Raw genomic sequence first — 27884 nt, 5'->3', positions numbered from 1 at the left:
TTTCCATTTAAGTAATGCATGTATTATTTGCATATTTTTCATTTTAAAAAATAATATATGTATTTCAGTACTGTGCAGCATTTATTTCTTTGGGGGTTATATAGAGTTTATTGTCAAGAGTTCAAATGTAATCATACACATGAAAGCCACAAATTCACTTTTAAGTAATTTTTATTCATTGGAAAAATGTGTTTTCTATTGACAAAACTAGAGATTTCTCTCTAATTTCCTGTCTGAATTTTATAAATAAAATGCATTACTTGGTTAAAATCTTAAAATTATTTTTCACTGGAAGTTAGAGTGATCTCATAGTTTTTAAATAAATTGCTAAGTATCTTGAACACATATTCAGTTTTGATTTAAAATAAAGCTGAGATTTGTTTTACCTTGTTGGCAAATATTTACATTTTAGAAAACAAACATTGTATTCAGTCAGTATAATTTTAAAATAACTAGGATATGGATATAAATCATCTTGTCGTATATTGCAGGAAGATGAAATAATCATAGATCCCTTTTTATAATTATGGTGAAGTTCATTTTACAAACTATCTGTAGAAATAAATTGTGCAAATAATGTACATGTAACATTTACATTCTTGGGAACTGAAAAAATACAGGGTTCTTTGTCATTTAAATTGGGGACCATCTTCAGTCAATAGGCTTGATCATCATCTGAACTGCTCTCAAAGAGTATGACCCGCCTCTGTATTCCGCCCAAAAAATTCCATCTTGGTGCTTGCTTCTGTAATGGCCTCCTCTGTACCATACTCCATTTAGGTTAGAATGTGCACAGGCATTGTACCACCAGCCTCCTTTATGAAAGTGGGCGCAGTTTCCTTTGAGAAAAAAAATACAGATATCAAAGTGAAAGTTCCTTCTAGGTGTGGTACCTTGTAAACTGTCAAAAATTTACTCTACCTTTAGAAAAATTTAACTTGAGCTTCCTTACTGATTTTAGTTAACCTTATCTTAGTTTTCTTATTCTGTTGCTCTATTTGAAAGATTTCTTAAATTATCTTTTTTATTTTGCCTTTTGCTTGCTTGATATGTGCTTGTTTTTTTGTTTTCGTTTTTGTTTCAAGATATAATTTTCTAAGTAGCAGGGTAAGTAAACTGCCCAGTGTTTGTGTATGAGATATACAGGAAAAGAAAAGAGTTGGCTAAGGCAGAGGATCAAGTTTGGGGAAAATTGAAATTTCAAACTAAAATAGCGTACAGTAAAATAGCACTACCAACAATTAATTGGCTTTCTGTAAACAAACAAGGCATATATTATGGTCATATCTTTCTTCTCCCTTTTTTTTTTTTTTTTTTTTTGCCAGTGTGAAATAGGTTAAACAGAGACCTGTAGAAAAATAAATCATTTTCTTGGTGGATATGTCTTTATTAGTGCCAGAAATCTGGGTTTAAAAGGCAGAGTATATGAGAATTAAATTTAGTATTATATGGATGGTTTAATTCGTTCTTTCTAATGAAAATATTCGTTTCCCCTCTGAGTCAAGGTATTTTGCATTACTATTCCACATTTCATTTTGCTTTGTTTTTACCCAGAACCTTGTTTTTCACAAAGATCACACTTTGAAGAGATCTCAAAAACTGTTTCTTTCAATGGGTTATCTTCCCTTTGACCATATCCAAAATGATCTTTTGGGAAAAATTTAGTAGCATGTACTTTAATAACTAGATTATATCTAATGTATAGGAGGTGGAGTGACTTTTATGAAGTCTGTTTTATTTTTAGTGTTTTTGTATGCATCTGTGTGGTGCTGGGGATCAAACCCAGGCCGTTGTGCATGCTAGGAAAACTCTCTAGTGCTGAACTGTAGCCTTACCCATAGGCATTTTTTACTTACTCACCTGCATACATATCTTTATCTCTATCCAGTGTGGTAAATTGTTTTCCATTATGCCACATCATAGAATCCCCTGCATTTCCCTGGTAAGTTCCCAGGCGCAGTCTGTAGAATTCACTTTCAGGTTCCAGACGAAAGCTACTGTATTCTGCATAGACTTTTTTATCACTCCAGTCTTCTAATTCAATTAACAACTTATAATTGTCTTGATTGCTAAGTATATAGATATTTTCCAGTCCAAGCCAATATTCTCCATCAATGTTTCCAAACCCTTTCTGTTAATAAAAAAAGAAACATGAGTACATAACTAAGTTTAGAGATAGTAAATGTTAGCATAGATAAATTTTAAACATTCGGTACCATTTAAGTGGTACAGGTGAGCTTCTTTTTTAGTAAATCACCTGATTTTTTTTTTTTTATAAGCTCCACACTGCCACTTGGTTTCACTTTGCTTTCTCTTAATATGTCAGGGGGTTTGGTTTTGGTTTTGGTTTTGGTTTTGGTTTTGGTTTGTATATCTGGGTAGCTTCAAACTCTACAAATAAAACAAAGGCAAAAAAGAACAAAGTATATTGATAGCTACTGAAAATATTAACTAGTGAACTACCTACATCCTTAAAAGGGTTCCTTATCTGTCTCATACTCATCCAGAGAGCCATTTTTTCCTGAAAGTATATGATTTCTGTCCCCATCTTTGTCAGGGGATATGTAATATTATTATGGGTTATTCATTAAAAACAATAGCATGTGTTTTTAGAAAAGATTATCCTCTTTAGCTCTATTATAAGTAAAATTAATATGTAAGAAGATAATGTACTGTAGTAATCTTCAAAGTTCCCCTTTTGAAAAACTGCAAATTAATTAACTATCCTATTTTTATATCTTTTAGCTATTTATATCTTTTTTATTTGTACATTTTAGATATGCTTGCCTGTAGAGTATTTTGACATATTATACATATATGGATTATAACTTCCCATTCTTGAGGTTGTACATGATGTGGAGTTACACTGGTCATGTATTCATATATGAACATAGGAAAGTTATGTCTGATTCATTCTACTTTCTTTCCTATTCTCATCCCCCATCCCTTCCCTTCATTCCCCTTGTCTAATCCAATGAACTTCTATTCTTCCCTCAGTCAACTTATTGTATGTTAGCATCCGAATATCAGAGAGAACATTCTGGCCTTTGGTTTTTTGGGATTGGCTTATTTTACTTATGATGATAGTCTCCAGTTCCATCCATTTACCGGCAAATGCTGCAAACATTGATACGGCCGTGTCACTATAACTACCCTATTTTAAAGCATTGAACATTGCAAGTGTACAGCAAAATTTAGTAAACCTGATCTTAACGCTGGATTTTTTTTACCCTCTCCTTTGCAAAGCTCTGGTTGCTTGTTTAAAATTTTACAAAAATTCTGACATGTATTAATTTCTAATTCTTAGTTGCCAATAAAATTTCACCTCAGAGTAAGTTACATGTTACTTCACAGTTTTTAATGGGGAGTTAGCAATCTAGAAAATACATTTCCTATCTGTCATACTTTAACTGAAAGTGGCGCTCTCTATTTACATACACAAATATATGTATATATAGTGTGTGTTCATACATAAGTGTGTGTATATACAGTTATCACTCATAAAGTTAACATTATGAAGATCTAAATTATTAACAAAGACCAGTTGTTTGCCTTTCTAAAATTTTAAACATAAGATCTGGTTCTCTATGAAAATCTAGGTGTGTGTCAAATCCCAACAGCACATGATGTCATCAAATTAAAACATGATTATTGGAGGCAAGTAGTCCAAGAAAAGGGTCAGTTTTTTAAAAAGTCCTATAGTTTGTTATTGCTTAAATACATTCCATGTAACAAATGTGATTGTAAATTTTTAAAAAGTGGGGTGGGGGAATCTGGAATCATGGCTCAGTGGTAGAGCACTTGCCTAGCATGTGTGAGGCACTGGGTTTGATTTCTCAGTAACGCATATAAATAAATAAACAAATAAATAAATAAATGTCCATGGACAACTAAAAAAATTATTTTAAAAAGTCCTAGAAAATGGAATTGGAGTCTACAATAATTCTGTATTTAAGTTCTCCAGACCTAAAGATGATGCATTTTACATATACTTTTGGCTTTAAAATTGTGATGACAGTAATCTTTTTGATAGATGTAAATAATGAAAATCACATGGATAGTTGTGTTTTTGACTTTATTTGTTTGCAGCAAGCACTGCTTTGTTTCACCTCCCCTAGGTCTGAACCCAGTGGTTTACCTTATAATTCTCCCAGTTTCTGAAGAAGTTGACAGAGCCATCTGTTCTTTTCTGAATTACAGTCCAGCCCCCAGGATCCAAACTGTTCTCACACCATAACTGCATTGGTCCATTACTATTTTCAGGTTTGATCAGATAAATCCCACTGAGTGAATGCCCAGCTTCTTTTGCTTGCTGACAGTCTTTGAATGGCCCTGTAATTTAAATATCATTAATCACCAGAAAACTTAATTTGAAAAGAGAAATATAAAAATAATTTTAATCAAGATTCTTATCTTTACATCTTCCTTTACAAATACCACTCTGTGTACACAATACTATAAAAATTAAAGAGTTTCTTTAAAAGGATTATTCCAGTCCCTTTATTTAACTCATTTCATTTTCCACGCTTCTCTGCTTTGTCTCTGTGTGTATATATTGTTGTAATCCTAAAACAAGTAGAAAATTGGATTCTGTCTTCTAATTTAACAAACATTTCTGTGAAGCTATAGTTTCCATTCTAATACTTATAATTGCTACGATATAATCCTTGACATTGATCTATCAATATTTATTTCCATCATTGGACATGGAAGTTTCATTTGATTTTTATCATTACTGTACAAAGTATCTTCTTTTTTATTGGCTTCCTTTTTTATATTATAAAAATGCTGTGGGATTGTTCAAGGAAATTTAAACACATATAGCATCACAGTGACCAATTTACAATTTCCTAAATTTGATATTAATGGAACACTCTAGTCCTTTTGAGATACTCAGTGAAAATGAAGTAACACAGTCAAATAAGTATTAAAAATCCTAAATGTTTCTCTTTTAGAAACTCACAGTATACATTCATATATTAAAACTGAGACGCCAAAGAGACCCACACCTAGACACATTATAATGAAGATGCCCAACATACAGAATAAGGAGAGAATTTTAAAAGCTACAAGAGAAAGGAAGCAGATCACATTTAGGGGTAAGCCAATCAGGATAACAGCTGATCTTTCAACACAGACTCTGAAAGCTAGAAGATCCTGGAATAACATATTTCAAACACTGAAAGAAAATGGGTTCCAACCAAGAATTGTATTTCCAGCGAAATTAAGCTTCAGGATGGAAGATGAAATTAAAACCTTCCACAATAAACAAAAGTTAAAAGAATTTGCAGCTAGAAAACCATCTCTTCAAAACATCCTTGGCAAAACATTACAGGAAGAGGAAATGGAAAATAACAATGAAAACCAACAGTGGGAGGTAGGACAGTAAAGGGGGGAAAAATAATCAAAGAGGAAAACAAACCATGTTTAGTAACATAAATAAACAAATATGGCTGGAAGAACAACCCATATCTCAATAATAACCCTAAATGTTAATGGCTTAAACTCACCAATCAAGAGACACAGGCTAGTAGAATGGATCACAAAACAAGACCCAACAATATGCTGCCTACAGGAGATGCATTTGATAGGAAAAGACATACATAGGCTGAAGGTGAAAGGTTGGGAAAAATCATATCACTCATATGGACTTCGGAAACAAGCAGGTGTGTCCATACTCATATCAAATAAAATAGATTTCAAGCCCAAGTTAATCAAAAGGGATAAAGAGGGACACTACATACTGCTTAAGGGAACCATACACCAACAAGACATAACAATCATAAATATATATGCCCCAAACAATGGTGCAGCTATGTTCATCAAACAAACTCTTCTCAAGTTCAAGAGTCTAATAGACCACCATATAATAATCATGGGAGACTTCAACACACTTCTCTCGCCACTAGACAGATCTTCCAAACAAAAGTTGAATAAGGAAACTATAGAACTCAATAACACAATTAATAACCTAGACTTAATTGACATATATAGAATATACCACCCAACATCAAGCAGTTACACCTTTTTCTCAGCAGCACATGGATCCTTCTCAAAAATAGATCATATATTATGTCACAGGGAAACTCTTAGACAATATAAAGGAGTAGAGATAATACCATGCATCCTATCTGATCATAATGGAATGGAACTGAAAATCAACGATAAAAGAAGGAAGGAAAAAGCATACATCACTTGGAGAATGAACAATAGGTTACTGAATGATCAATGGGTTATAGAAGACATCAAGGAGGAAATTTAAAAATTCTTAGAGATTAATGAAAACACAGACACAACATATCGGAATCTATGGGACACATTGAAAGCAGTTCTAAGAGGAAAATTCATTGCTTGGAGTTCATTCCTTAAAAAAAGAAAAAACCAACAAATAAATGATCTCATACTTCATCTCAAAATCCTAGAAAAAGAAGAGCAAAACAACAGCAAAAGAAGTAGAAGGCAAGAAATAATTAAAATCAGAGCTGAAATTAATGAAATCGAAACAAAAGAAACAATTGAAAAAATTGACAAAACTAAAAGTTGGTTCTTTGAAAAAATAAACAAAATCGACAGACCCTTAGCGATGCTAGCGAAGAGAAGAAGAGAGAGAACTCAAATTACTAGCATACAGGATGAAAAAGGCAATATCACAACAGACACTTCAGATATACAGAAGATAATCAAAAATTATTTTGAATCCTTATATTCCAATAAATTAGAAGATAGTGAAGGCATCGATAAATTTCTTAAGTCATATGATCTGCCCAGATTGAGTCAGGAGGATATAGACAACCTAAACAGACCAATATCAATTGAGGAAATAGAAGAAACCATCAAAAACTACCAACTAAGAAAAGCCCAGGACCGGATGGGTATACAGCAGAGTTTTACAAAACCTTTAAAGAGGAACTAATACCAATACTTTTCAAGCTACTTCAGGAAATAGAAAAAGAGGGAGAACTTCCAAATTCATTCTACGAGGCCAACATCACCCTGATACCTAAACCAGACAAAGACACTTCAAAGAAAGAAAACTACAGACCAATATCTCTAATGAACCTAGATGCAAAAATCCTCAATAAAATTCTGGCGAATCGGATACAAAAACATATCAAAAAAATTGTGCACCATGATCAAGTAGGATTCATCCCTGGGATGCAAGGCTGGTTCAATATACGGAAATCAATAAATGTTATTCACCACATCAATAGACTTAAAAATAAGAACCATATGATCATCTCGATAGATGCGGAAAAAGCATTCGACAAAGTACAGCATCCCTTTATGTTCAAAACGCTAGAAAAACTAGGGATAACAGGAACATACCTCAATATTGTAAAAGCAATCTATGCTAAGCCTCAGGCTAGCATCATTCTGAATGGAGAAAAACTGAAGGCATTCCCTCTAAAATCTGGAACAAGACAGGGATGCCCTCTCTCTCCACTTCTGTTCAACATAGTTCTCGAAACACTGGCCAGAGCAATTAGACGAAAGAAATTAAAGGCATCAAAATAGGAAAAGAAGAACTTAAATTATCACTATTTGCAGATGATATGATTCTATACCTAGCAGACCCAAAAGGCTCTACAAAGAAACTATTAGAGCTAATAAATGAATTCAGCAAAGTGGCAGGATATAAAATCAACACACATAAATCAAAGGCATTCCTGTATATCAGCGACAAATCCTCTGAAATGGAAGTGAGGACAACCACTCCATTCAAAATATCTTCAAAAAAAATAAAATACTTGGGAATCAACCTAACAAAAGAGGTGAAAGACTTATACAATGAAAACTACAGAACCCTAAAGAGAGAAATAGAAGAAGATCTTAGAAGATGGAAAAATATACCCTGTTCATGGATAGGCAGAACTAACATCATCAAAATGGTGATATTACCAAAAGTTCTCTATAGGTTTAATGCAATGCCAATCAAAATCCCAACGGCATTTCTTGTAGAAATAGAGAAAGCAATCATGAAATTCATATGAAAAAATAAAAGACCCAGAATAGCAAAAACAATGCTAAGCAGGAAGTGTGAATCAGGCGGTATAGCGATACCAGACTTCAAACTATACTACAGAGCAATAGTAACAAAAACAGCATGGTACTGGTACCAAAACAGGCGGGTGGACCAATGGTACAGAATAGAGGACACAGAAACCAATCCATAAAACTACAACTATCTTATATTTGATAAAGGGGCTAAAAGCATGCAATGGAGGAAGGATAGCATCTTCAACAAATGGTGCAGCCAATTTGGAAAGCAGTATGGAGATTTCTTGGAAAGCTGGGAATGGAGCCACCATTTGACCCAGCTATTCCCCTTCTCGGTCTATTCCCTAAAGACCTAAAAAGAGCATGCTACAGGGACACTGCTACATTGATGTTCATAGCAGCACAATTCACAATAGCAAGACTGTGGAACCAACCTAGATGCCCTTCAATAGATGAATGGATAAAAAAAAATGTGGCATTTATACACAATGGAGTATTACTCTGCATTAAAAAATGACAAAATCATAGAATTTACAGGGAAATGGATGGCATTAGAGCAGATTATGCTAAGTGAAGCTAGCCAATCCCTAAAAAACAAATGCCAAATGTCTTCTTTGATATAAGGAGAGTAACTAAGAACCAGAGTAGGGTCGAAGAGCATGAGAAGAAGATTAACATTAAACAGGGATGAGAGGTGGGAGGGAAAGGGAGAGAGAAGGGAAATTGCGTGGAAATGGAAGGAGACCCTCAGAGTTATACAAAAGTACATACAAGAGGAAGTGAGGGGAAAGGGAAAAATAATACAAGGGGGACAAATGAATGTCAGTAGAGGGGGCAGAGAGAGAAGAGGGGAGGGGAGGGGAGGGGGGATAGTAGAGGATAGGAAAGGCAGCAGAACACAACAGACACTAGTATGGCAATATGTAAATCAATGGATGTGTAACTGATGTGATTCTGCAATCTGTATATGGGGTAAAAATGGGAGCTCATAACCCACTTGAATCAAAGTGTGAAATATGATATATCAAGAACTATGTAATGTTTTGAACAGCCAACAATAAAAAATTTAAAAAAAAAATAAATTAAAACTGATTATCCCAGAAAGAAACCAGTTTCCCAAACTTAAAGAATCTTATATTTTCCCTCATTCAACAGTTACTCATAGCCCATAAAAAAATACATTTCAAGAATATTGACATAAATGCCTTTCTTACACATTGTATCTGTTTACGATTCTCTGTACAGGGACCCTGTGAAAGTTTACAGACTTGGTGCAGATAGAACAGTTAGGGAAGGGCTGGCTGTATTTTGGGTGGTAGTAAACCTGGAATTAAGCCTGTTTCTTTCTGGTCCCAGAGTTCATGCCCTGACTGCTGTGCTGCATTTTCCCTCTGATATTTCATAGTTTTAGATAGTCTCCCTATTTTTAACAACTAATAAGTTATTCAAAAATTTTAAATGACATAGCATTTTGTAAAGTCATATAGAATCTCTGTTTCTTGAAATTGTGATTTCTACAATTGGGGATCTAGAGAAAGATAGCATCTAGTTCTGTTAAATACTCCTCAGTTTCATCTATTAGAAGAAAAGTGTAAAAATTTTAATTGCTATATTTTTGTCTTGCTAGAAGTTTTTAAAATTCTGATATGCATAGTTTTTAGAAATTTAGTGAAAATAGTCAAATAAAAGAATTTGTGTTTGGTAAGGATAATAAAATAGTTAAAACTTTGAGAAATGTGTCGCGTATACTGTACAAAGAATTTAGTGTCTCTTTTAGGCCTTATTGGAAAAGAATTAATCTCATTAAATACAAATGCATCTTTCATTAGAAGGGATTCTCAGGTTGTGAGCTCTTCCTTCAGGACTGTTTTTTGGGGGGAAGGAGACGATTTTTGGTTTTCTTCTGATTTCTTGTTTCTTTTGTTAAATAAATGAGTCAGTCTGCTCAAAGAAATATATAATAATATAATAATTTTAAAATTCTTTTTCTTTGTATTCCTAGCTTGCTGAGAGGTTATTTATTTGTTTTTGTTTGTCATTAATGAATTTTATATTTTCCAAAAGCTTTGTATCTGTGTACTGAGACAGTGATGGGGTTTTTGTTTCTTTGTTAATATAAGAAATTATATCAATTATAATTAGAATGTTTTTTGTAGAATCATCTTGGTCAAAATATTCAGAGCTCAAATACTACTTAGCAAAGTAATTATTGGTCCTTTCTTTACTCTTTTATTCCTGATCTTGACACATAGTAATAGCTTACTTAATAACGTAAGTAGCTTATTTAATAAATATGCTTGTTTGATTTATAAATTTAGTATGGCTAAATAAAGATTAATGTATAGTTATACAGCAGAGAAATATTTCTGTTATGCAAGTTCATGAACTAAAAATAATAGCTGGTTTTAGCTTTTATCATATTTTTTATTCATCTGCAGTTTGTAGCACTGAACATTAAAATGCTTGGAAAAAAATCCCATGTAAACTAAAGTGACTTCTTTCTTTCACTGATACCAGATTTTCCCTTTTGTCCCAGTCACATATGAGCTACTTCATATTACAGAAGCGTGCACTATAATCAGAGAAGGGTAAAGAGGCTGTATTTCAGATAGGATGAAATTGATGAAACTTGAATTTTATATGTGGGAGTGAGAGGGAAGGAGATGTGAAGTCTGACACATGGTTAGGTTATTTTGTGTAGTGCGTGGCAATTAATATATCTGCTTACTCTAGGCAAGAACTTCATCTTTTGTTGTGTTTCTACAATTTGAGTTTACTTGGGCATGAAGATATTTGAACTAAATTATTTTATGGACACTATTTCCATATTTTCATTAGTTTGCATTTAGAAATTTCTGCATCTACTCTTTTCTGGGCTAAAGGGATTGAGAAACAACCTTAGAGTCAAGGAGAAGGTGGGAGAAATGACAGAAGAGGAAAATTACACTATAGTATTTAAGTATTTTAATGGTAACCATGGCTAAGAAATAATAGAAATTTGAGGGGAGAGAATGTATCCTGCCTCTATCTGAGCTCAAGTGTGAAGATTAAGAAGCCTTTGGGGGTAGGAGGTCTAATTAAGGCCACACATGGGTAACATGATCTTAACAGAGCAGTTACCAAGTTTCTTATGTGTGAAACATAAATGACTGAGTGTGATGCTTAGAGATTTTCAGGTAGGCTAATAGAGCATAGCAGTCAGTTGCTTGACTGCTTCTGTTTAAAAATGCAGTCATGGTTATTTCCAAAGCTAGCCAGAATTTTTTTCCAAAGTTGCCACATTCAGAAAAGTCAAGGATATCTGAGGAATGTTGCTTTTATTTTAAAACCTATTGGTACAGTAGTTAACGCATACATGAAATGGTTTTGTTGCAATACACATAAGTATTTCTCATTTCAAAAATTTGCATTTTCTGTCACTTTTGCATTGCTTATTGTCATCTTTGTAAATGTTTACTGCACACTCGTTTGAGCATAGTCTTGACAGTCTATGTAGTTTTGACAGTCTATATTTTACATGTATGTGTATATTTGAAAGTTGGACTTTCATTGGGCTATTTTGAATTGCTGTGAGATATTTAGAAATGTCAAATTCATATTGACAGAATTCAGGTTAATATCCCTTATCCAAATACTTGGGACCAAAAGTGTTTCCAGTTTTAGTAATTTTTGGATTTTGAAATGTTTGCATAGACTTTACCAGTTGAGGTTTTACTGCCAGCATTCAAAAATTTTAGATTTTGAGGACATTTCCGATTTTCAGATTAACCTGTATTTGTCAACTGCCATTTGTTACGTTTTCCTAACCTCCTTTTCTGCTGTTAAATGGGTACTTAGGTGTTTAAGTGAATTGATTTTCTGGATCCAGCTTTGATTTGATAAAACTTCCATTCATGCAAATTTAAATTTATCTTCAGCATTAATATTCATTCACTTTTTTGGGCAATGGGCTTCATGTTTATTTTGGTTGTCCATTAGACTTTGTTAATATAAAGACTTAGGAAAATTTAGTTGAAATCCTTTTCCAGAACACATGGATGAAATTAGAAGTGCTTTTTTCTCCTCCCAAGTGAAAAATACTATCAGAATTCAGTATTTATTTATTTTAATAAATATACTATTAGTGTGTCTTAGCCTAGTATAGACTGTTAATGGTGACAGGAACATTTTCTTGTTGTTATTTGCATATCATATTTACTTTCTGCTCTAGAATTAGATTATACATTATTATTCCTATATTAAATGTCTTACTTTCTCAGTATCATACAAAACACTGGATATTGGAATTGTTTTGTTTTTTTTTTCTTTAAATTTTTTTTAGTTGTGGATGGACACAATGTCTTTATTTTTATTTATTTATTTATTTATTTATTTATATGTGGTGCTGAGGATCGAACCTAGTTCCTCACACTGTGCTACAACCCAAGCCCCTGGATATTGGAATTCTTAAATCTCTAATAAAAACTACCGGCTTTATTCTCAAGAGGTCAAATTTAACTTGCTGACTTGCATATTATCAGAAACAAATCATGAATATGAGTTAGGAATTTGTTAATGAGAGTTAAAAGGGTATGTATCTTTCCTTTAAAATAAGACATATTAATTTTTTTCTTATGTTGAATAATTTTGAAATAATCTTCATCTTACATGATACACATTTGGATTCTTCTCAAAGCAGAAAACTGGAATTCTATATATTGAATTGAAGTACCAGTCTCTTCTGCAGTTTATGTAATGATTAAAGTGTATATATGGCTAACAAACTCCAATTTATAGAATTGATTCATAAAAAAATATTGAGTACCACTTTTCTACTTCTTGGCTTGACGTCAAGTGTAGAAAAATATGGACTAGTCATGCCACGTAATTTTCCAAAATGTATTTTTCATTAAAAACCCATATTTTAAATAGAACAGAGGAGCCATGTTTTTTTTTTTTTAATCTTTATATTTACGTATTTATTTTTATGTAGTGCTGAGGATTGAACCCAGGACCTCATGTATGCAAGGCAATCACTCTCCTACTGAGCTACAACCCCAGCCCTGGAGCCATATTTAACATGAACTTTTTTTTAGTAATTTAAATTATAAGAAAAATCCTCTTTGTGATAAGAGAAATAAAAAGAGTTAAGTGTGGGGGGCCATCCTCGCATGTGATTTGAGTTACCTCCCTGGCTGGGTGAGAGGCGCTTAGACAAAGCTGTGTTAAAGCCTTCCCCACCCTTTCCCAGGTCCGAGGTCTTGTCCGTGCAGAGGCGTGCCTAGCCACTGACCTGAAGACCCAATCATCCTCCTTGACCTTGGGATGCTGTCCCCCTTAACCTTCATTGGATGGGATTTTCCCTGGAATTTTTTGTTCCCCAATAAAAGCTCACTCCCTGGCGTGTTCTCCCTCCCTCTCTAGTCTCTTCTGTAAACCTCACCACTGCATTAGGTGGCTGGAGGCGGGAGCTAGGAGAAGCTATGGTGGGAGCTGGTATTAAAGGTAATGAGAGTCTGTCTCTTTAATTTAGAACTCACTAACAATTTCTTATGAACCGAACCTTCTTTCATGAAGCCAGCCAGGGTCGCGTGGCAGAGTTAAGCAGAAGATAAATGATCATTTCAAGAGAAGGAAGTTTGAGGCAAATATTTTATAAAGTATTAGTATAAATATCCCACTGAATATTGAGCCTAAAAAATTTACTAATAGAAGGCATTACAAATGATTTCAAAAAACATAAACATTCTATGATTTAAAACAAGCCCAGGGCTAGGGATGTGGCTCAAGCGATAGTGCGCTCGCCTGGCATGCGTTGCGGGTTCAATCCTCAGCACCACATACAAACAAAGATGTTGTGTCTGCCGAAAACTAAAAAATAAATATTAAAATTCTCTCTCTCTCTCTCTCTAAAAAAAAAACAAGCCCAACATTAAAAAGCACATTTTTAAATATCTAATGACTGCTCCTCCAATTTGACTTCTTAAGCTTACCTTTTAAGGTCCCCATTTATCTAAAATTGCAAGGTACATAAATAGATGTGCATTTAAAAATGAGCCAGGAATGGTGATGCACGCCTGTAATCCCAGAGGCTCAGGAGACTGAGACAAGAGGATTTTGAGTTCAAAGCCAGCCTCAACAATGGCAAGGCACTAAGCAACTCAGTGAGACCCTGTCTCTAGATAAAATACAAAATAGAGCTGGGGACGTGGTTCAGTGGCTAAGTGCCCCTGAGTTCAAAATAAAATAAAACTAAAAATGTATGATGGTCAGACCACACTAGAACATGCAGAGTGAACATATTCTGCACGCACATCCTCATGCAGCCATCACACTCTACACAAAAAGGGGTGGGGTGGAGGGAGATCTTTATACAAAGGCAATTGGGCCTTGGAAAAGCTGGCCAGATTCCAACTCAAATCCTTGCTCTTATACTGTGAAGGAGCTTTCTCAACTCCATTCACTACAAGGAATGAACTTATTTTTAAAATTTAGTTAAAAATTTAAAATTTTCTTTTATGAAAGACTAGCCCATGAAGCAGACATCAAATAGCACAATTAAGATTTGCATTGGTGACATCTTTCCAGATGTATAATTATGTTCCCAAATACTTTATTTTTAAGGTAGGGAAGGTAATGTTTCTGGAAAACATTTTTTTAACTAAAACATTATTTTATTATTTTCTGTAAGGTTTTTGAGATGCATTTTCTTCAAAGGAAAATATGAAATTGTGGCAACTACTAACAGTGCAAACAACAATAAGTGTTGGAGAGGATGTAGGAGAAAAGTCACATTCATACATTGCTGGTGGGACTACAAATTGGTACAGCCAGTATGGAAAGCAGTATGGAGTTTCCTTGGAAAACTTGGAATGAAACCACCATTTGACCCAGCTATCCCACTCTTTGGTTCATATCCAAAGGGCTTGAAATTAGCATACTACAGGGATGCAGCCACATCAGTGTTTATAGCAGCTCAATTCACAATAGCAAAATTGTGGAACCAACCTAGATGCCCTTCAGTAAATGAATGGATAAAGAAACTGTGGTATCTGTACACAATGGAATATTACTCAGCATTAAAAGAGAATAAAATCATGACATTTGCAGGTAAATGGAAGAAGTTGGAGAATATTATGCTAAATGAAGTAAGCCAATCCTGAAACAAATGCAAAATGTTTTGTTTTATATGAGAACGAGATCCATAATGGGGACGGGTGGAGGAGCATGGGAGGAATGGACGAACTTTAGATAGGGCAAAGGGGAGGGAGAGGAAGGGAGCGGGCATGGAGGAAGCAAAGACAGTGGAATGAGATGGACATCATTACCCTAAGTACATATATGAAGACACGAATGGTGTAACTCTACTTTGTGTACAACCAGAGAAATGAAAAATTGTGCTCTATATGTATAATATGAATTGAAATGCGTTCTGCGTCATATATAACAAATTAGAATAAATTTTTAAAAATTATAGTGTCTTCAATGACCATTCTCAATTTTCCTTTGTCTCTATGAGTTTGACTACTTTGCTTATACAAAGAGAATCACACAGTCTTTGTCTTTTTTGAAACTGTCTGAACATCTTTCAAAATAATACAAATTGGCATTATTATTTTCACATTATACACTTACAGACTTTAGAATGACCATGGGGAGTACAATATGCCAGAAGCATACATATCAGCAGTAGACAAGAGCAGGTGCCCAAACATCATTAGTAGTTATTTCCAGAGAGATGTGACATAACATGAGCAAATAATCCAGCATATTATATAAAGAAAACAGCCTGTTTATTGTTGCTTAAAATAATTTATATTTGGTAATAATCAGAGTATCAGAACTGTAAAAGCACATTAGAGTCATCTAGTCCAATCAGCACTCTCTTTCTAAAAGGAGAAAACAGAAAAAGATAGGCAAAGTGATTTACCCACGGTCACATGGGTAAGTGATGCAACCAAGGTAATGGTGCAACCAGGTTTTCCGAATTCTGTGCTCTTTCCCTTGTTTACTAGTTTACTGATTAGTATGATAATTCTTATGGTATAGCTAATTATTGACTTGATTTAAGAGACCATATATATATATAGAATAAGAAGGTAAGACTTACTTAAAATAATAAATCATGAATAAAAGAAAAAGTTACCTATCTTTAATTTTTGTGTTAAAATGGCTTACTGGGGAGATTCACAGCATTATTTCATTAAAGCAAATTACGTATAAAATATTTGGACATGCTAAATCACTAGCATGGGATTTGTTTCTGTAACACTAAAGTTCAATATGTAATGAAACCTAGAACTGATGATTTTCATTTTGTTATAAGTGTTTTCATTGTCAGTTTGTCACTGTGTAAATATGTGATTTATCATTTCTGCTAGAACTGGTGTTAACTGTCCACGTAATATTGAGGAACTATATAGAGTGCTCTACAGCAGTTAACCCCATACTTACATAATTGTACACACACTCAGTTTTTAAAAATCCACATGCCTTGGTTATGTTTGTTTATAAATTATATACTTTAAAAGCTTACACAAAACAATTTTTAATGTCTATCAAAAATAATTTTTTTCTTTCGATATCAGTGGATCATTTTGTATACATCTTCCTTTTGAAAATCATCATCTGCTTAATTTAATGATACTCTGGACTGTTGCTACTGTTATATACTGAGTGAATCCAGTACCGTATAATGGGTTAAGTAGGTATTGTTTTGAAGGTCTTTGGAATGACAGCTTTAAAATCCTATAAAATCAGCTACTGTTTATTTCAGCTGCAAATAAGATGCAATATCTATCAAAACAAGCTTATAATGTAGTTGGAAGGCATTTTAATTATATGTATTGTCCATACATGTAACAGTAACTGATAATCCAAGAGGGGCTATATGAAATACCTGTGTCACAGAGAGTAGAGTGCTCATGGAGAACAATCACTTGAAGTCTATGGGAATGAAAAAGGGCCTCAGGGAGAAATTGCCATTTGTTTATTTATTTATTTTACTTGGTTTCAGCTTTGTGATTTGAATGGGCAAAAGTCATGGAAATAATTTTTAGGAGAAAATGAGTAGATTCATTTCATTGGAGCAGAGGTGGGTTTTATGAAGAAAACGAATGGAGGGAAGACTAACACAGTAGTCTTTGTTCTTTAGGGGAGGACATTATTCTTAGCCAACTAAGCTAATTGGACTTTTTCTGTTTGTGGTGGGGAATTGTTGAGCCAGAAGTGCGATATGAGGGTAGTTGAAGAAGATGAATCTAGTGGCAATGCAGAATATATTTTGATGGAGAGAGAAAACAGAGGTAGAATAGTTGGCAAACTATTGTACACTTCTTGGTAAAAGGAAACATTTGAGTGTGGGGCCCTGTTTTAAGAGCTCGAGTGTAGTACTCTTCAAGTAGTAGTAGTATTCCCATTTACAGATAAGGAGACTGAAATACAGAGAAATCTGTCCCTTACCTCCTAAGCCACATAGCTAGTAAGTAACCCAGGAAGCCTCTGTCTTCTAGCAAATGCCATGGGTAATTTGAATCTGTTAACAGTTCTGGCTCTCAGCAGAAATGGGGGACAAGAACAGAATTCAATTGAGCGTTGTGTAGGCCAGATGGGAAGTGTCAAAGATGAGCCAAGCTAATTCAGAAGAAGCAGCAACATAAGTCAAAACAAAAATCAAAAGAATTTGATCTATCAATTTTACTAACAGGAATTTATTCTAACGAAATAATAATAGAAAAGCAAAGGAAAGAAAAATTACTTGTAAAAGTCCCAGAAATATTGATTACCATCTTTATGAATGGGAAAAAGACTCGAAGGTCATTACCAAAATGTTAGCTATTTGAGTATTTCACTGTGCAAGTGATGCTTTAAAAACAAACAAAAAAAATTATTGCTATTTTCTAGGTTTTCTTCAATAAATTATTACTTTAATACTTATAATTTACTTATTTCTCAAAGAAGAATGCTAGTTTGAGAAAAGGGTAATGTTATAGTTTAGTTACTAATTCATTCTTCAAGTACCTTCTTTATGATGAGCACAGTATGCCAAATCTGATCCTGACTAGATACTGAGATGGAGTAATGAAAAGAAATCCTTAGAGAAATATTCAAGCCAGCAGGGAAATAGACAAATCAGTAACTTCAGTGGAATGTGATACAGAAAATACTTTTAAGAATTAGCCTGTGCTTTGGGGAGAGAGATCTAGGTAGGTATGTTTGAATCTGGGAAGGGAAAACATTAAACCTAAAACTAAGGCTTAATCTGCTCAGTTGACAGATAAACTGAAAGTATCTCAGTAGAACAAACCTATGGCATGGGTGGTCGTGGTGGAGTATCCAGCTGCAGATGTGCAGCTTAGGTTGGGATCAGGAGGAAGAGCTCCTGGGCAGTGGTATCACTTGATGACTTGATGATATATGAAATCTCTAAACTAGAATACTGTGAAGAAGGCTTTTTTATAGTATAGGAAGAGGATCAAAGACCTAGAAAAGTAAGAAGAATCATAATACTGTAAGATGGAGATCTAGAAAAACTGAGAGGTGGATGGTCGGTGGTTTCCTTTTTTACAGAGTCACTTTGTAGTGTATTTCTTTCCCACCTTTGTTTTATAGTTTTTTTGTTACGTTATCTCGTGGTCTGTGTCCATCTTTATATCCAGCCTTTTCAATAAGTGAATGAGTGTGATTTTCTTATATCTTTACTTTTGGCATTTAGATCCCCCTCCATTCAAAGGAAGGAAACAAGTTCAAAAAGGATTTGGAAAGATGGCTTATGAGAAAATGGATGCAAGTGAAAAATAAATGAAAGATATTCGCTCAGAAATTTGGCAGTGAGCTTACTAAAATAGAACAGAGGAATTATTCATCTTTGTTTTCTGGGCTTCTAGATCCGAGACTGATAGTGAATGAGTGAATGGAGGAAGGAATGAAATGAAGAAATAGAGGCACAGAATTAGATCAGTGCATGGTGGTTTATGGTAATGGAAACTTATATGTATTTGAATACAAGGTACAAATGATTTGTTTAGTTTTGGAAAATAGGAAGGTATCTTTTCGTCTATAGTTGAGGGCCAGAAGACTGGGTTTTGTCCAGCTGTTTTCAAGGTAGGAAGGGGCTAAGAATGCAGGACCTAATTAGACTTACTCTCTAATAAATGTAACATTTGAGTGATCTGGGTAATAAATGAGCAATCTGAGAGTGGGGGTAAGGACACAAAATTGCAGGCTTGAAGAGAATGGAAGCATCTCATAAGTGTTCCTTTTAAAAAGGAAGATGGTAAGAGCTGCAGGAAGGGAGTATACGAACTGTTGAGCAGCAGTGAGGTCCCAGCTTGGAGGCTTGATTGGTGATAAGCAGGCTCATCCTGTTCCTGACAGTAATCTAGACTCTAGAAGCTTGGAGGAAAGACTGCTTTTTTCACAGAGTAACCACTTTCTTAAACTCCCTAGAAATTTAGAGTAGAGAGAGGAGATGTATTTAAGTTCGAATCTTGATGCTATTTATTGAAAACAAAAAAGTTGGGCTGGGGCTCAGTGGCAGAGCGCTTGCCTAGCTTGTGTGAGGCACTAGGTTTGATTCTCAGCACCACGTATCAATAAATAAAATAAAGGTCCATTGACAACTTAAAAAAAAATAAAAATCTTAACTTACATGTATATAGCAAAACCAAAATGAAGAATAAGCATTTATTATATGAGCATTGTTTCATAAACCATAAAACATATTAACCACATACTTCTATTTTTACCAGTAGGGAGTGACTCACCTTCGTTGATGAAAGTTACTGGTGGTATCTTGAAAGGGCTTTTGGTGGGAGAAGTTGCCAAATCAGGTGGTGGCATTAAGTCTCTGGGATAACCTGGATCCCTTTGTATCTCATTCCCTGCCAGCAGACCAGGGGTGTACTGATGACTGTTAGGAATGTGTTGTGGTACCACCTGGACGAGAGGGGGAGACATGTGGGTGTCTTGTCGGGAAAATATCCTCAAACACTGCTCTTCCAATAGAGTGATCATCACAGACTGGTTATTGACAAGATCCGTCAAGGAAGCGTATTTCACCTCCAATTCCCTGTACCTTGTTGCCATCTTCAACATTTCTGTAGTGACATTGAGGATTTTATTTTCCAACTGGGAAAGTTCAAGTGAATTATCCCTCTTACGGATAATTTCATGCAATAGTTGCATATAGAGTTGAGTGACGCGGGAGTTCATGTTCCGGCTTTCTTTCCTGAGCAGCTTTACCTCATTTACAATGTTTCCATCTACATCCACCACCAGTTGCAGAACATCTATCTCTTGCTTCTGCCTGGAGAGTACGTCCTTCAGGTTCTCCAGGTCCATCCTGGTGATCATGTCTTTGATGGCACCTGCATCTTGCCCTTTGGTGTTGACACAGATTGGCCCTGTTATTTTTTGTTCAGGTACCAGGAATGTGTATGCACATTTCTTTGTTTCCTCTTTATTGTCTGTGGCACGAGGGTATCTCCTCTGGTTTATTTTTTTTATTTTCAACTGACCACCTCTGCAGTATCCAGTGCCCATTAGTAGAAAGAAGAGCACACCTAGGGTCCAAAAAAAAGCCTTCATTTTGAAATGGGGTTGTACAGTGAAGTCTCTTGAAAACAAATCACTGAGGAGGAAAAGTAAAGAGTTCATATTAACCTACATTTAAAGTCAGTACTATTAAAAAAGCATCTAAAGGAAAATCTGAATGCTTCATAAATTAGAATTAAATGTTATTTCTTAAATTCAACACTAACTTATTATAGTGCTTTGATATTTGTTTCAAGATGAGATCTTAGCAGATAGCCCTTCAGCTATACCACCTTACTATAAGGACTTTTATTCCCAAGCTCACGGAGCAGATTCCACCTGTGCCCACTGTTTGCAAGATTCTGCAAAGACTCTCGTAGGTGCTGTATGGCTTTCAAAACCTGGGTAAGACATGTTTCTTACCTTGAAAAAGCTATCTCTTAGGACCATGTAAAGGGTTCACAGAGTTTACAGGTTTAATTAAAATATTCTTGCCTAACTAGAATTGAAATTACCAGGTGCTTTTACTAGTCAGTGTTTTTAGATTTTTAACCATGCAATTTCAATTAAAGTGGTCCCTGCCATAAATATTATGTCTTTTTTTTTTAACATAGCAAATAAACAAATCTAAACTGTTTTGCCATAATACTTTGTTTTTTGTTTTTGTTTTTGTTTTGGTAGTATCTGCTTTTGGGATTGCTGACAGGTTTAAAAGTCATAGAATGCTCACAATAATTATTGTGAATAATAATCACATACATGCTATAAGCTTGTAGATGATTCAGCAAAGGCGGAAAACTACGCATAACTGAATATGAAGAACCTCTTTGGGCCCATGTGCATTTTGAGGATCAAGGCCACACTATCAGAATCAGGCCTAAGACTCAGGCTCCCTGATCCTTGGTCAGCATTTATAGGAGTTGCACATATACCCAAATGTGTGCTTAGAATGGTTCGTGTTTGCTATGGCAGATGAAAAGTACTTCTTGTTTATAGTACAGTTCTGAGGAAATGCTGGAATTAGTTCTGAGAGCCGAGCTCTTCCTTTGTATTTGCCTCCCAAAAGAGTTCTAACAGTACAACAGGTCAGATGTGCGTGTTTGCCTCGTTGGTATCATTAGCGTGCTGCTGTGTTACATACCACCTTCCCATCTTATAAACTAATTCTTTGTGCTGCTTTTAAAGGATGGCAACAGATGCCCAAGAGCTTTTCTGTCCACTTTTCTGAGTACTTGTTGCTTGATTTGAGAAAGAAGGTCCGAAGTTTCGGATGCCCACTATGAACAATAGCAGTACCACAGGAACAGTATTTAATACCTAGTTGGTACTCTCTCATTGCTAGCACTACTTTGAGCCCTTTACCTGTATTAAATCAATTACTTCTCACCACAACCTGATGAGGTCAACTGTTAGGATCCCTATTTTCAGATGAAATTGACATGCAGAAGTTAAGAGTCATACAGCTTTTCAGAGAGAACCAGAATTTGAATCCAGGCAAAGACTCCAGAGTTCATGTTTTTAGTCAACCACTGCATTATTTATGGCACCATATTCTGATATCTGTCAGCAACACTATGACAATCCCTTATATGTATGTAGTACTTAACACATGTTAACTGTTTGCATCCACAACAACACTGTGAAGTAAATAATGCATCATTTTACAAAGGAATAAAGTCCTGTAAAAGCTATAAACCACTCAAACAGGATTCAGAATTTCTACTCCCAATATTTCTAGACCTGCTGTTTTTTTCTTAGTCACGTTTTCTTAGTGACTATAGAGGGAACTAATGTGATTCTTATGTTTCGTGGTCTTTTCTTGGCTTGTATCTCTTTTCATTGACTGATTACCCAATTAAGCAAAAATACTTGTAAGTCATTTTTGTTAGGACATGATTCCACCATATTTACATCCCCAACTATTTTGCTGCCAATCCCATTCCCCCGCATGTGTTCTGTCAGTTGATGTTTATGTAATCTGATGTGAGATTGTGATTCCCCCCACAAAAAGTTGTCTCAGGAAGCAGAGGCTCCTCAGCTGGGGGAGGAGGGGCTGCACCGCTTCACTCTGACAGTATAGCTCCTTGGTTCTAGTGTTTTCAATGAGTAATGTGTTCAGTATGGATAGATAAAGCAAGTAATGCAAAGAATGAGTGAAGCTCAGAGAATTTTCTTGTACTAACTTAGTCAAGATAGGAAAGATGAGTATAATAATGTATCAGAGCTTTTTATTGTTGACTGGTGGCCAAAAGCACACATGAATAAGCACTTTTTTTGTTTTTATACCGTGCCATGCAACATTGGTAGAAAATTTAGACTTTTTTAAGAGTCCTCATTCCATTTTGTTTTTTAAAAAATACTTTTATTATAAGAGTTGCCTATACTAAAAACCAATAAGAAGATTTTGTGTCACGTTTCCAGATTCTGGGAGTTTAGAAGTGGTTTATTATAAAAACGAGAGAGTAAAAAATGTTACCATTTCAGCTTTTTAACTTACCTAGTGTTCAAATCCCTTTGTTTCTTTTAAATAATAGAATGTAAACTCTTAAGCCATAAAATTATTTTATTTAAATTATTCCTACTATGAAACAAGCTACAGAAACAAGGAAAATTCAGAAAGTATCATGAAATTTCAGTTCAAAACAATTAGAATTTTATAAACGATAGCCTGATTCAACAACTTATGTTAACACCAGACACAGATTTTTTTAATTTGTTCTAACTACTTAGACACAGATTTTTAATAGAATAACTAAGAACATATTATCCAGGACTTTGTATCAGAGTTATCATTGGAGAACCCTCCCCCACAAAAAAAAAATCAAAATGTTTCTCAATTAAAATAAAAATAAACTTTTGTATATTCTGTCTTGGGTCATTATGGTTCCAATAAAATTAAATCATAAGATTTAGTATTTAAAGGAGGCTACTAAAAGTTCTTTTTTAAAAAAATAAATATAATCCCCTAGTTCTTATAAAAGTAATGACTTTGTTGTCACTTAAAGCAGAGCAAGTATCCACATTTCTTTAGACTAACTACGTCATGAGTAAAGAACTGGATTTTAAAATACTTTGACTATTACATTTTCTAAAAATATTCTCTTATTTAATATTTTCCCATATGTTCAGTTTTTAAAGTGAAAGATCCATAAATCTGTGTTACCTCATAAAACCTTTCTGTATATGTTAAATTTTTCCTAGATCCCAAGAGAATGTTATAAATTAGTTACAGTATACTTAAGTCTAAATCTACATCTTTGCTTGGTTGTTTTTAGAAAAGAAAATAACATCTTATATGCATTTGGGTTAATTTTATTAGTACTGTTTCTCTTCGTAGTTGCTACATTGCCAGCTATTCGAAAAAATAAAAGCCAGGATTTACTTCCTTGCAGATGGTAAACTCGTAGAGGCATTTAATTGGCTGTGTCATGCACTGAAAACAGCATGAGGCAATGGAGTTAAATTTATGCAGCATTGAGGACATGTTAGATAAAGAACTTCTAGGTTGTGGAATATGCTCTAGGAAGAGATTTGAGAACAACCTCATTCTCTGGATATATTTGAGAAAAGAATGGTTATCTGTGTGATGTGGGTTTCAGTTGAAATGCTTGACCCAAGGCTTTGGGAAGAAGTGAGACTTAATGATAAGATCCTGAACTTTTCGTAGCAAGCAGCAACAGAGAGATGACAGTGTTTCAGATCGAGAATTGCTTGGAAATTTTATCAGAATCTTTTGTAAAATATGTGCTTAACAGGGATCTTTATAGTACTGAAAGTCTAGAATCTTTAAGGAAAGGACATGAAAGCAAAGTTGAAAAAAAATCTGACCTTTACCATTATTTGCCTGTTGAAATTCTTCGCATTTAAAATTAAAAGGTCAGAGGATACCCAAATGATAACAAACTTAAAGTCTTTGGTGTTAAGGCTTAATAACTAGTAATTTTGCTTTTAATAATTCTCTAATATAATTAAACACCATCCCCCAGGTAGAATGTTGAAGGACAGACATCTCTTATGTATGGTAAACAAAATTATTTCTTTTAAAAAATATTACATGTTCTTGGCCTTTTAATCATGGATTTAAGTAATTATCTCTTTGGGTTTCATGTTTTCTATTGTTTAATGCTATCTACTTAATACTGCTCCTCAGTCCTAACCTATAAGAAGGTTTAAGTTTTTTGTATGTGTATCAACAACTTTGCCTTTCTAAGTAATTCAAATTGTAATAGTTTTAATTTGTTAGCCAAATTAAGTTACTGTTATATATAAACCTGAAAAACTGTAAAATTTTGAAGTATGGCAAGAAATCCGCTAATCTTTACAAGAATTTGCTTAATATTTGGTTAGAGTATAATGAAGTTTTGTTGCAAAGCCTTTAGTTATTTTATATCTTCTTAGCTTTGTCTTGTAGCCATACTTTGAGAAATCCAACAGTTTGTTTGTATCTTTAGCATGTGTATACTATAGCTTTAAGAGGAGAAATTGATCATGTTTACACCAATTTAGTTTAGATTCCTTTGTTGTTGATTACTGTGCTATAAACTGGGTACATTTAATCCGTTCTTGAAAATGTCTTTCTAGGGTCCTGAAAACATTTGTTTTCAGACACCCAGCATGTATGTGTCAGTCTACAGTCATATGCAGTAAATATCATTAAATCAAATTTCAAATAATACATTAAACATCATAAAGTACTTAACTAATTTTTACATAAAGTTACAAAATAAAATATTTTTCAGATGAGATGATTTATAGCATATTCCAAAGTTCTTTGTTTAATAAATTTTTAAATTACTACTACAAATGTAAAAGTATTACACATTTTGATATATGTATAATATTGTTAATAAAAATAAAAGAAATATTAAAATACCTTTTTGTGCCTGTTGATAAAGCAAATCCCGAAACTTGCTGCCCTTATTCTTGATTTTTAAAAGTCAATGTAGAAGTTTGTTCATCTGTGACTTTAATGGCAACTGCATTTTTGTTCTGGACCGTTGACTCCAAGCTGTAATAAGGAGCTTCTTTTTTCTTTTTATAGTACTAATTAATTGAACTTGACAAGCCACCTATGTAATTTTAAGTAGTGTAGTGGAAGTTCTGGTCTGTGGGCTGTGTCTAGTCCCTCAGAGAAAGCCTTGTGGCTTTGCTCTGTCTGCCACATGGAGACGCGCAGTAACCAGCTGCAGCTGACAGACTGTACACCCCTTAAGAGTGATTCCCTGTCTTTCTCTGCAGAGTCTAGTTCAGCCCACATATTACGTCACCAAAAATAGCTGGAGACTAGGAGGGAAAGTCTCCTCCTCCTTAGGATTTCCTCTCTGTAGCCTTAAATAGGGGTGGGGGTGGTGGGATCAGCAGGAGGTTGCGTAGCTCTGAACAAGGGGAGATTGTGTGCAGGTTGAAGGAAGGGCACCATCTGGAAACAGACTATCATTTTATAGTTCAGTGGGCAATTATAAAACAAACATTTTAGTCTGCTGGCCAGAGAGATTTTAAGTTGCTGAAAAAATAGTGCTCAACTGCATTTTAGAAGTAGTTGCAGGCTGATGAGTTTGGCTTTTGTTACAAAGAAGAGGGGTTAGGATTTGCAAGGAGGCAGCCACCTAAATAATAATAATGTTCTTTATAGCCTACAAGAATTTTTAAGCATTTTACTTTAAAAAAAAATGCCATTTCAGAAGATTTTAAACTTATAAAAAACTTCATGTTGTTGTGATATGTTTTATCTTACTGTGTAATGTTTCTTAGGATAAAACTTCTCTATAATTACCAAAAATAAGTGAAATTTCAGAAACCTAACACTTTTAAATTCTGAAGTTATATAATGTCACATTCTCCTGCAAAATGACCACTCTTGTCTAAATAAGGTTATTCTAGTTATTAGTTGACGTGCTGCCATTTAAAAACAAACAGCCCTGAGCTGAATGTAAAACACAGGGAGCTCCAGCTCCCCACTAGCTGTGTGGACTTAGACAAATCACTTCACTGTCTTCTGGCCCAGTTTCTCCTACATGAAAACAGGGTCCTGGGGAGGGAATTAATAAGTATTGAGTACCAACTATGCTATTGTGTTTCATTAAAGCAAGGAATATTAAGTAATTCAATAGCTGGGGAAACACAAACAGGCAGCTCAGGTGACTTGGCTTAGTACTTAGTGCTGAGAAGTACAAGTGGGATTTGAACCTAATGCCAAAGCATTATGCCACCCTCTACTGGATTACCCAGTTGCTGAATGCTGCTTCTAGATAGAGCCTTTAGACTCCTGCTTCAGGTACATACCATGTGCTCTCCCCGCCTTGTTGCCTTAGCTTGTTCTGTTTTTCTCTTCCCCATAGCCCCTATAGGTCTACATTCTTTACTTAAAATCTGTGCCAGGGCTGGGGGTGTAGCTCAGGGATAGAGCACCTGCCTAGCATGAACCAGGCCCTCCCTGGGTTCAGTCCCTGGTACCAAAAAAGAAAGGGGCAGGAGTAAAGTCTGAGTTTAGTTTCTATCTCTTCTACCAAGTTGTTTCTTCAGATTCTTCCTATATGTCATACAGGTATTTACCAGGGATTGCATACTAAAGGCCTAATAAAGGCAAATGCTCTAAACAAGAATGAAGCAGGTTATAAATAAACGAAGAACATCAGAAGTAAGATAACAAAGGAAAATGAAGGTTAAATGAACAGGAATTCTTACCATTAGCTTAAAGGGTTCTGCCCCTTCTCAGAGATACCTCAGTGGTGGCCATAAAGGATTCTGAAACAGTGTTTTAAAGTCTTCCATTTTTCAGGAAAAGAGAATCATTCAGATTTTTCCTATGTTTTACCTGATTTTAAAAACAGTAGGACAGATGGGCTGCCAACTTCTAGCCTCTGATGTATTTCATATAATACATTACTTGGTCATTCAGTGATTACATTTTAGTCACTGCGTTTAATTTGGGTAAAATATGAGATAGTTAAATACTTCTTATGCTTTTTATTTAAGCAATTTTGAACTTTCTTACTTGAGCAGTAAGTACTATCACTAACCAACACAGGAAATTGAAATGGCAGATGTTTAGAAACAAATAATAGTTGGTTTGACTTGTTAAGTTGAAAATGAAAATTGGGAATTCAGTTCTATACAGAGATCTGAAACTTCATCAGCAATTAGGTAGTACCTGAAGCTGTAGAACCAAGATTTCACAGAGCAAGTACGTGTAAAATGAGAAGATTAAATGACAAACCATGGGAAATAAAACTTCCAGGGAACATGAGGAAAAAGAAGAATGAAAGCAAAAAAAAAAAGGAGTCTAGGAAAGTTCAAGCTGGGAAAAACCAAGGAGAAGGGAATGGTTAAAATATTGCAGAGAGATGAGGTAGGAGGAGGAGACCAAAGAGATG

General features: G+C 34.6%; 2 protein-coding genes across 7 annotated transcripts in view; one reads left to right on the top strand and one right to left on the bottom strand.

Moving 5' to 3' along the window:
- Ralgps2 (Ral GEF with PH domain and SH3 binding motif 2) overlaps positions 1-27884 on the top strand; it is a 159423-nt gene that overhangs the window by 89231 nt on the left and 42308 nt on the right. The window lies entirely within an intron of this gene.
- Positions 154-25735, bottom strand: Angptl1 (angiopoietin like 1). Its single transcript, XM_046430052.2, has 5 exons — positions 25385-25735; positions 19743-20608; positions 4139-4332; positions 1861-2131; positions 154-839 (listed from the first exon to the last, which is right to left on the bottom strand). The coding sequence occupies exons 2-5, from the start codon at positions 20563-20565 to the stop codon at positions 652-654; spliced, it is 1476 nt and encodes a 491-aa protein (XP_046286008.1). The 5' UTR covers positions 20566-20608; positions 25385-25735; the 3' UTR covers positions 154-651.

Source organism: Marmota monax, unplaced genomic scaffold, assembly GCF_021218885.2.
Source record: "Marmota monax isolate L192 unplaced genomic scaffold, Marmota_monax_Labrador192_F-V1.1 WCK01_AAM20220418_F8-fsc00055, whole genome shotgun sequence".
Classification (NCBI taxonomy): Eukaryota; Metazoa; Chordata; class Mammalia; order Rodentia; family Sciuridae; genus Marmota; species Marmota monax.
The sequence above is the reverse complement of the archived record's forward strand: the minus strand, read 5'-3'. Positions and strand labels throughout refer to the sequence as shown.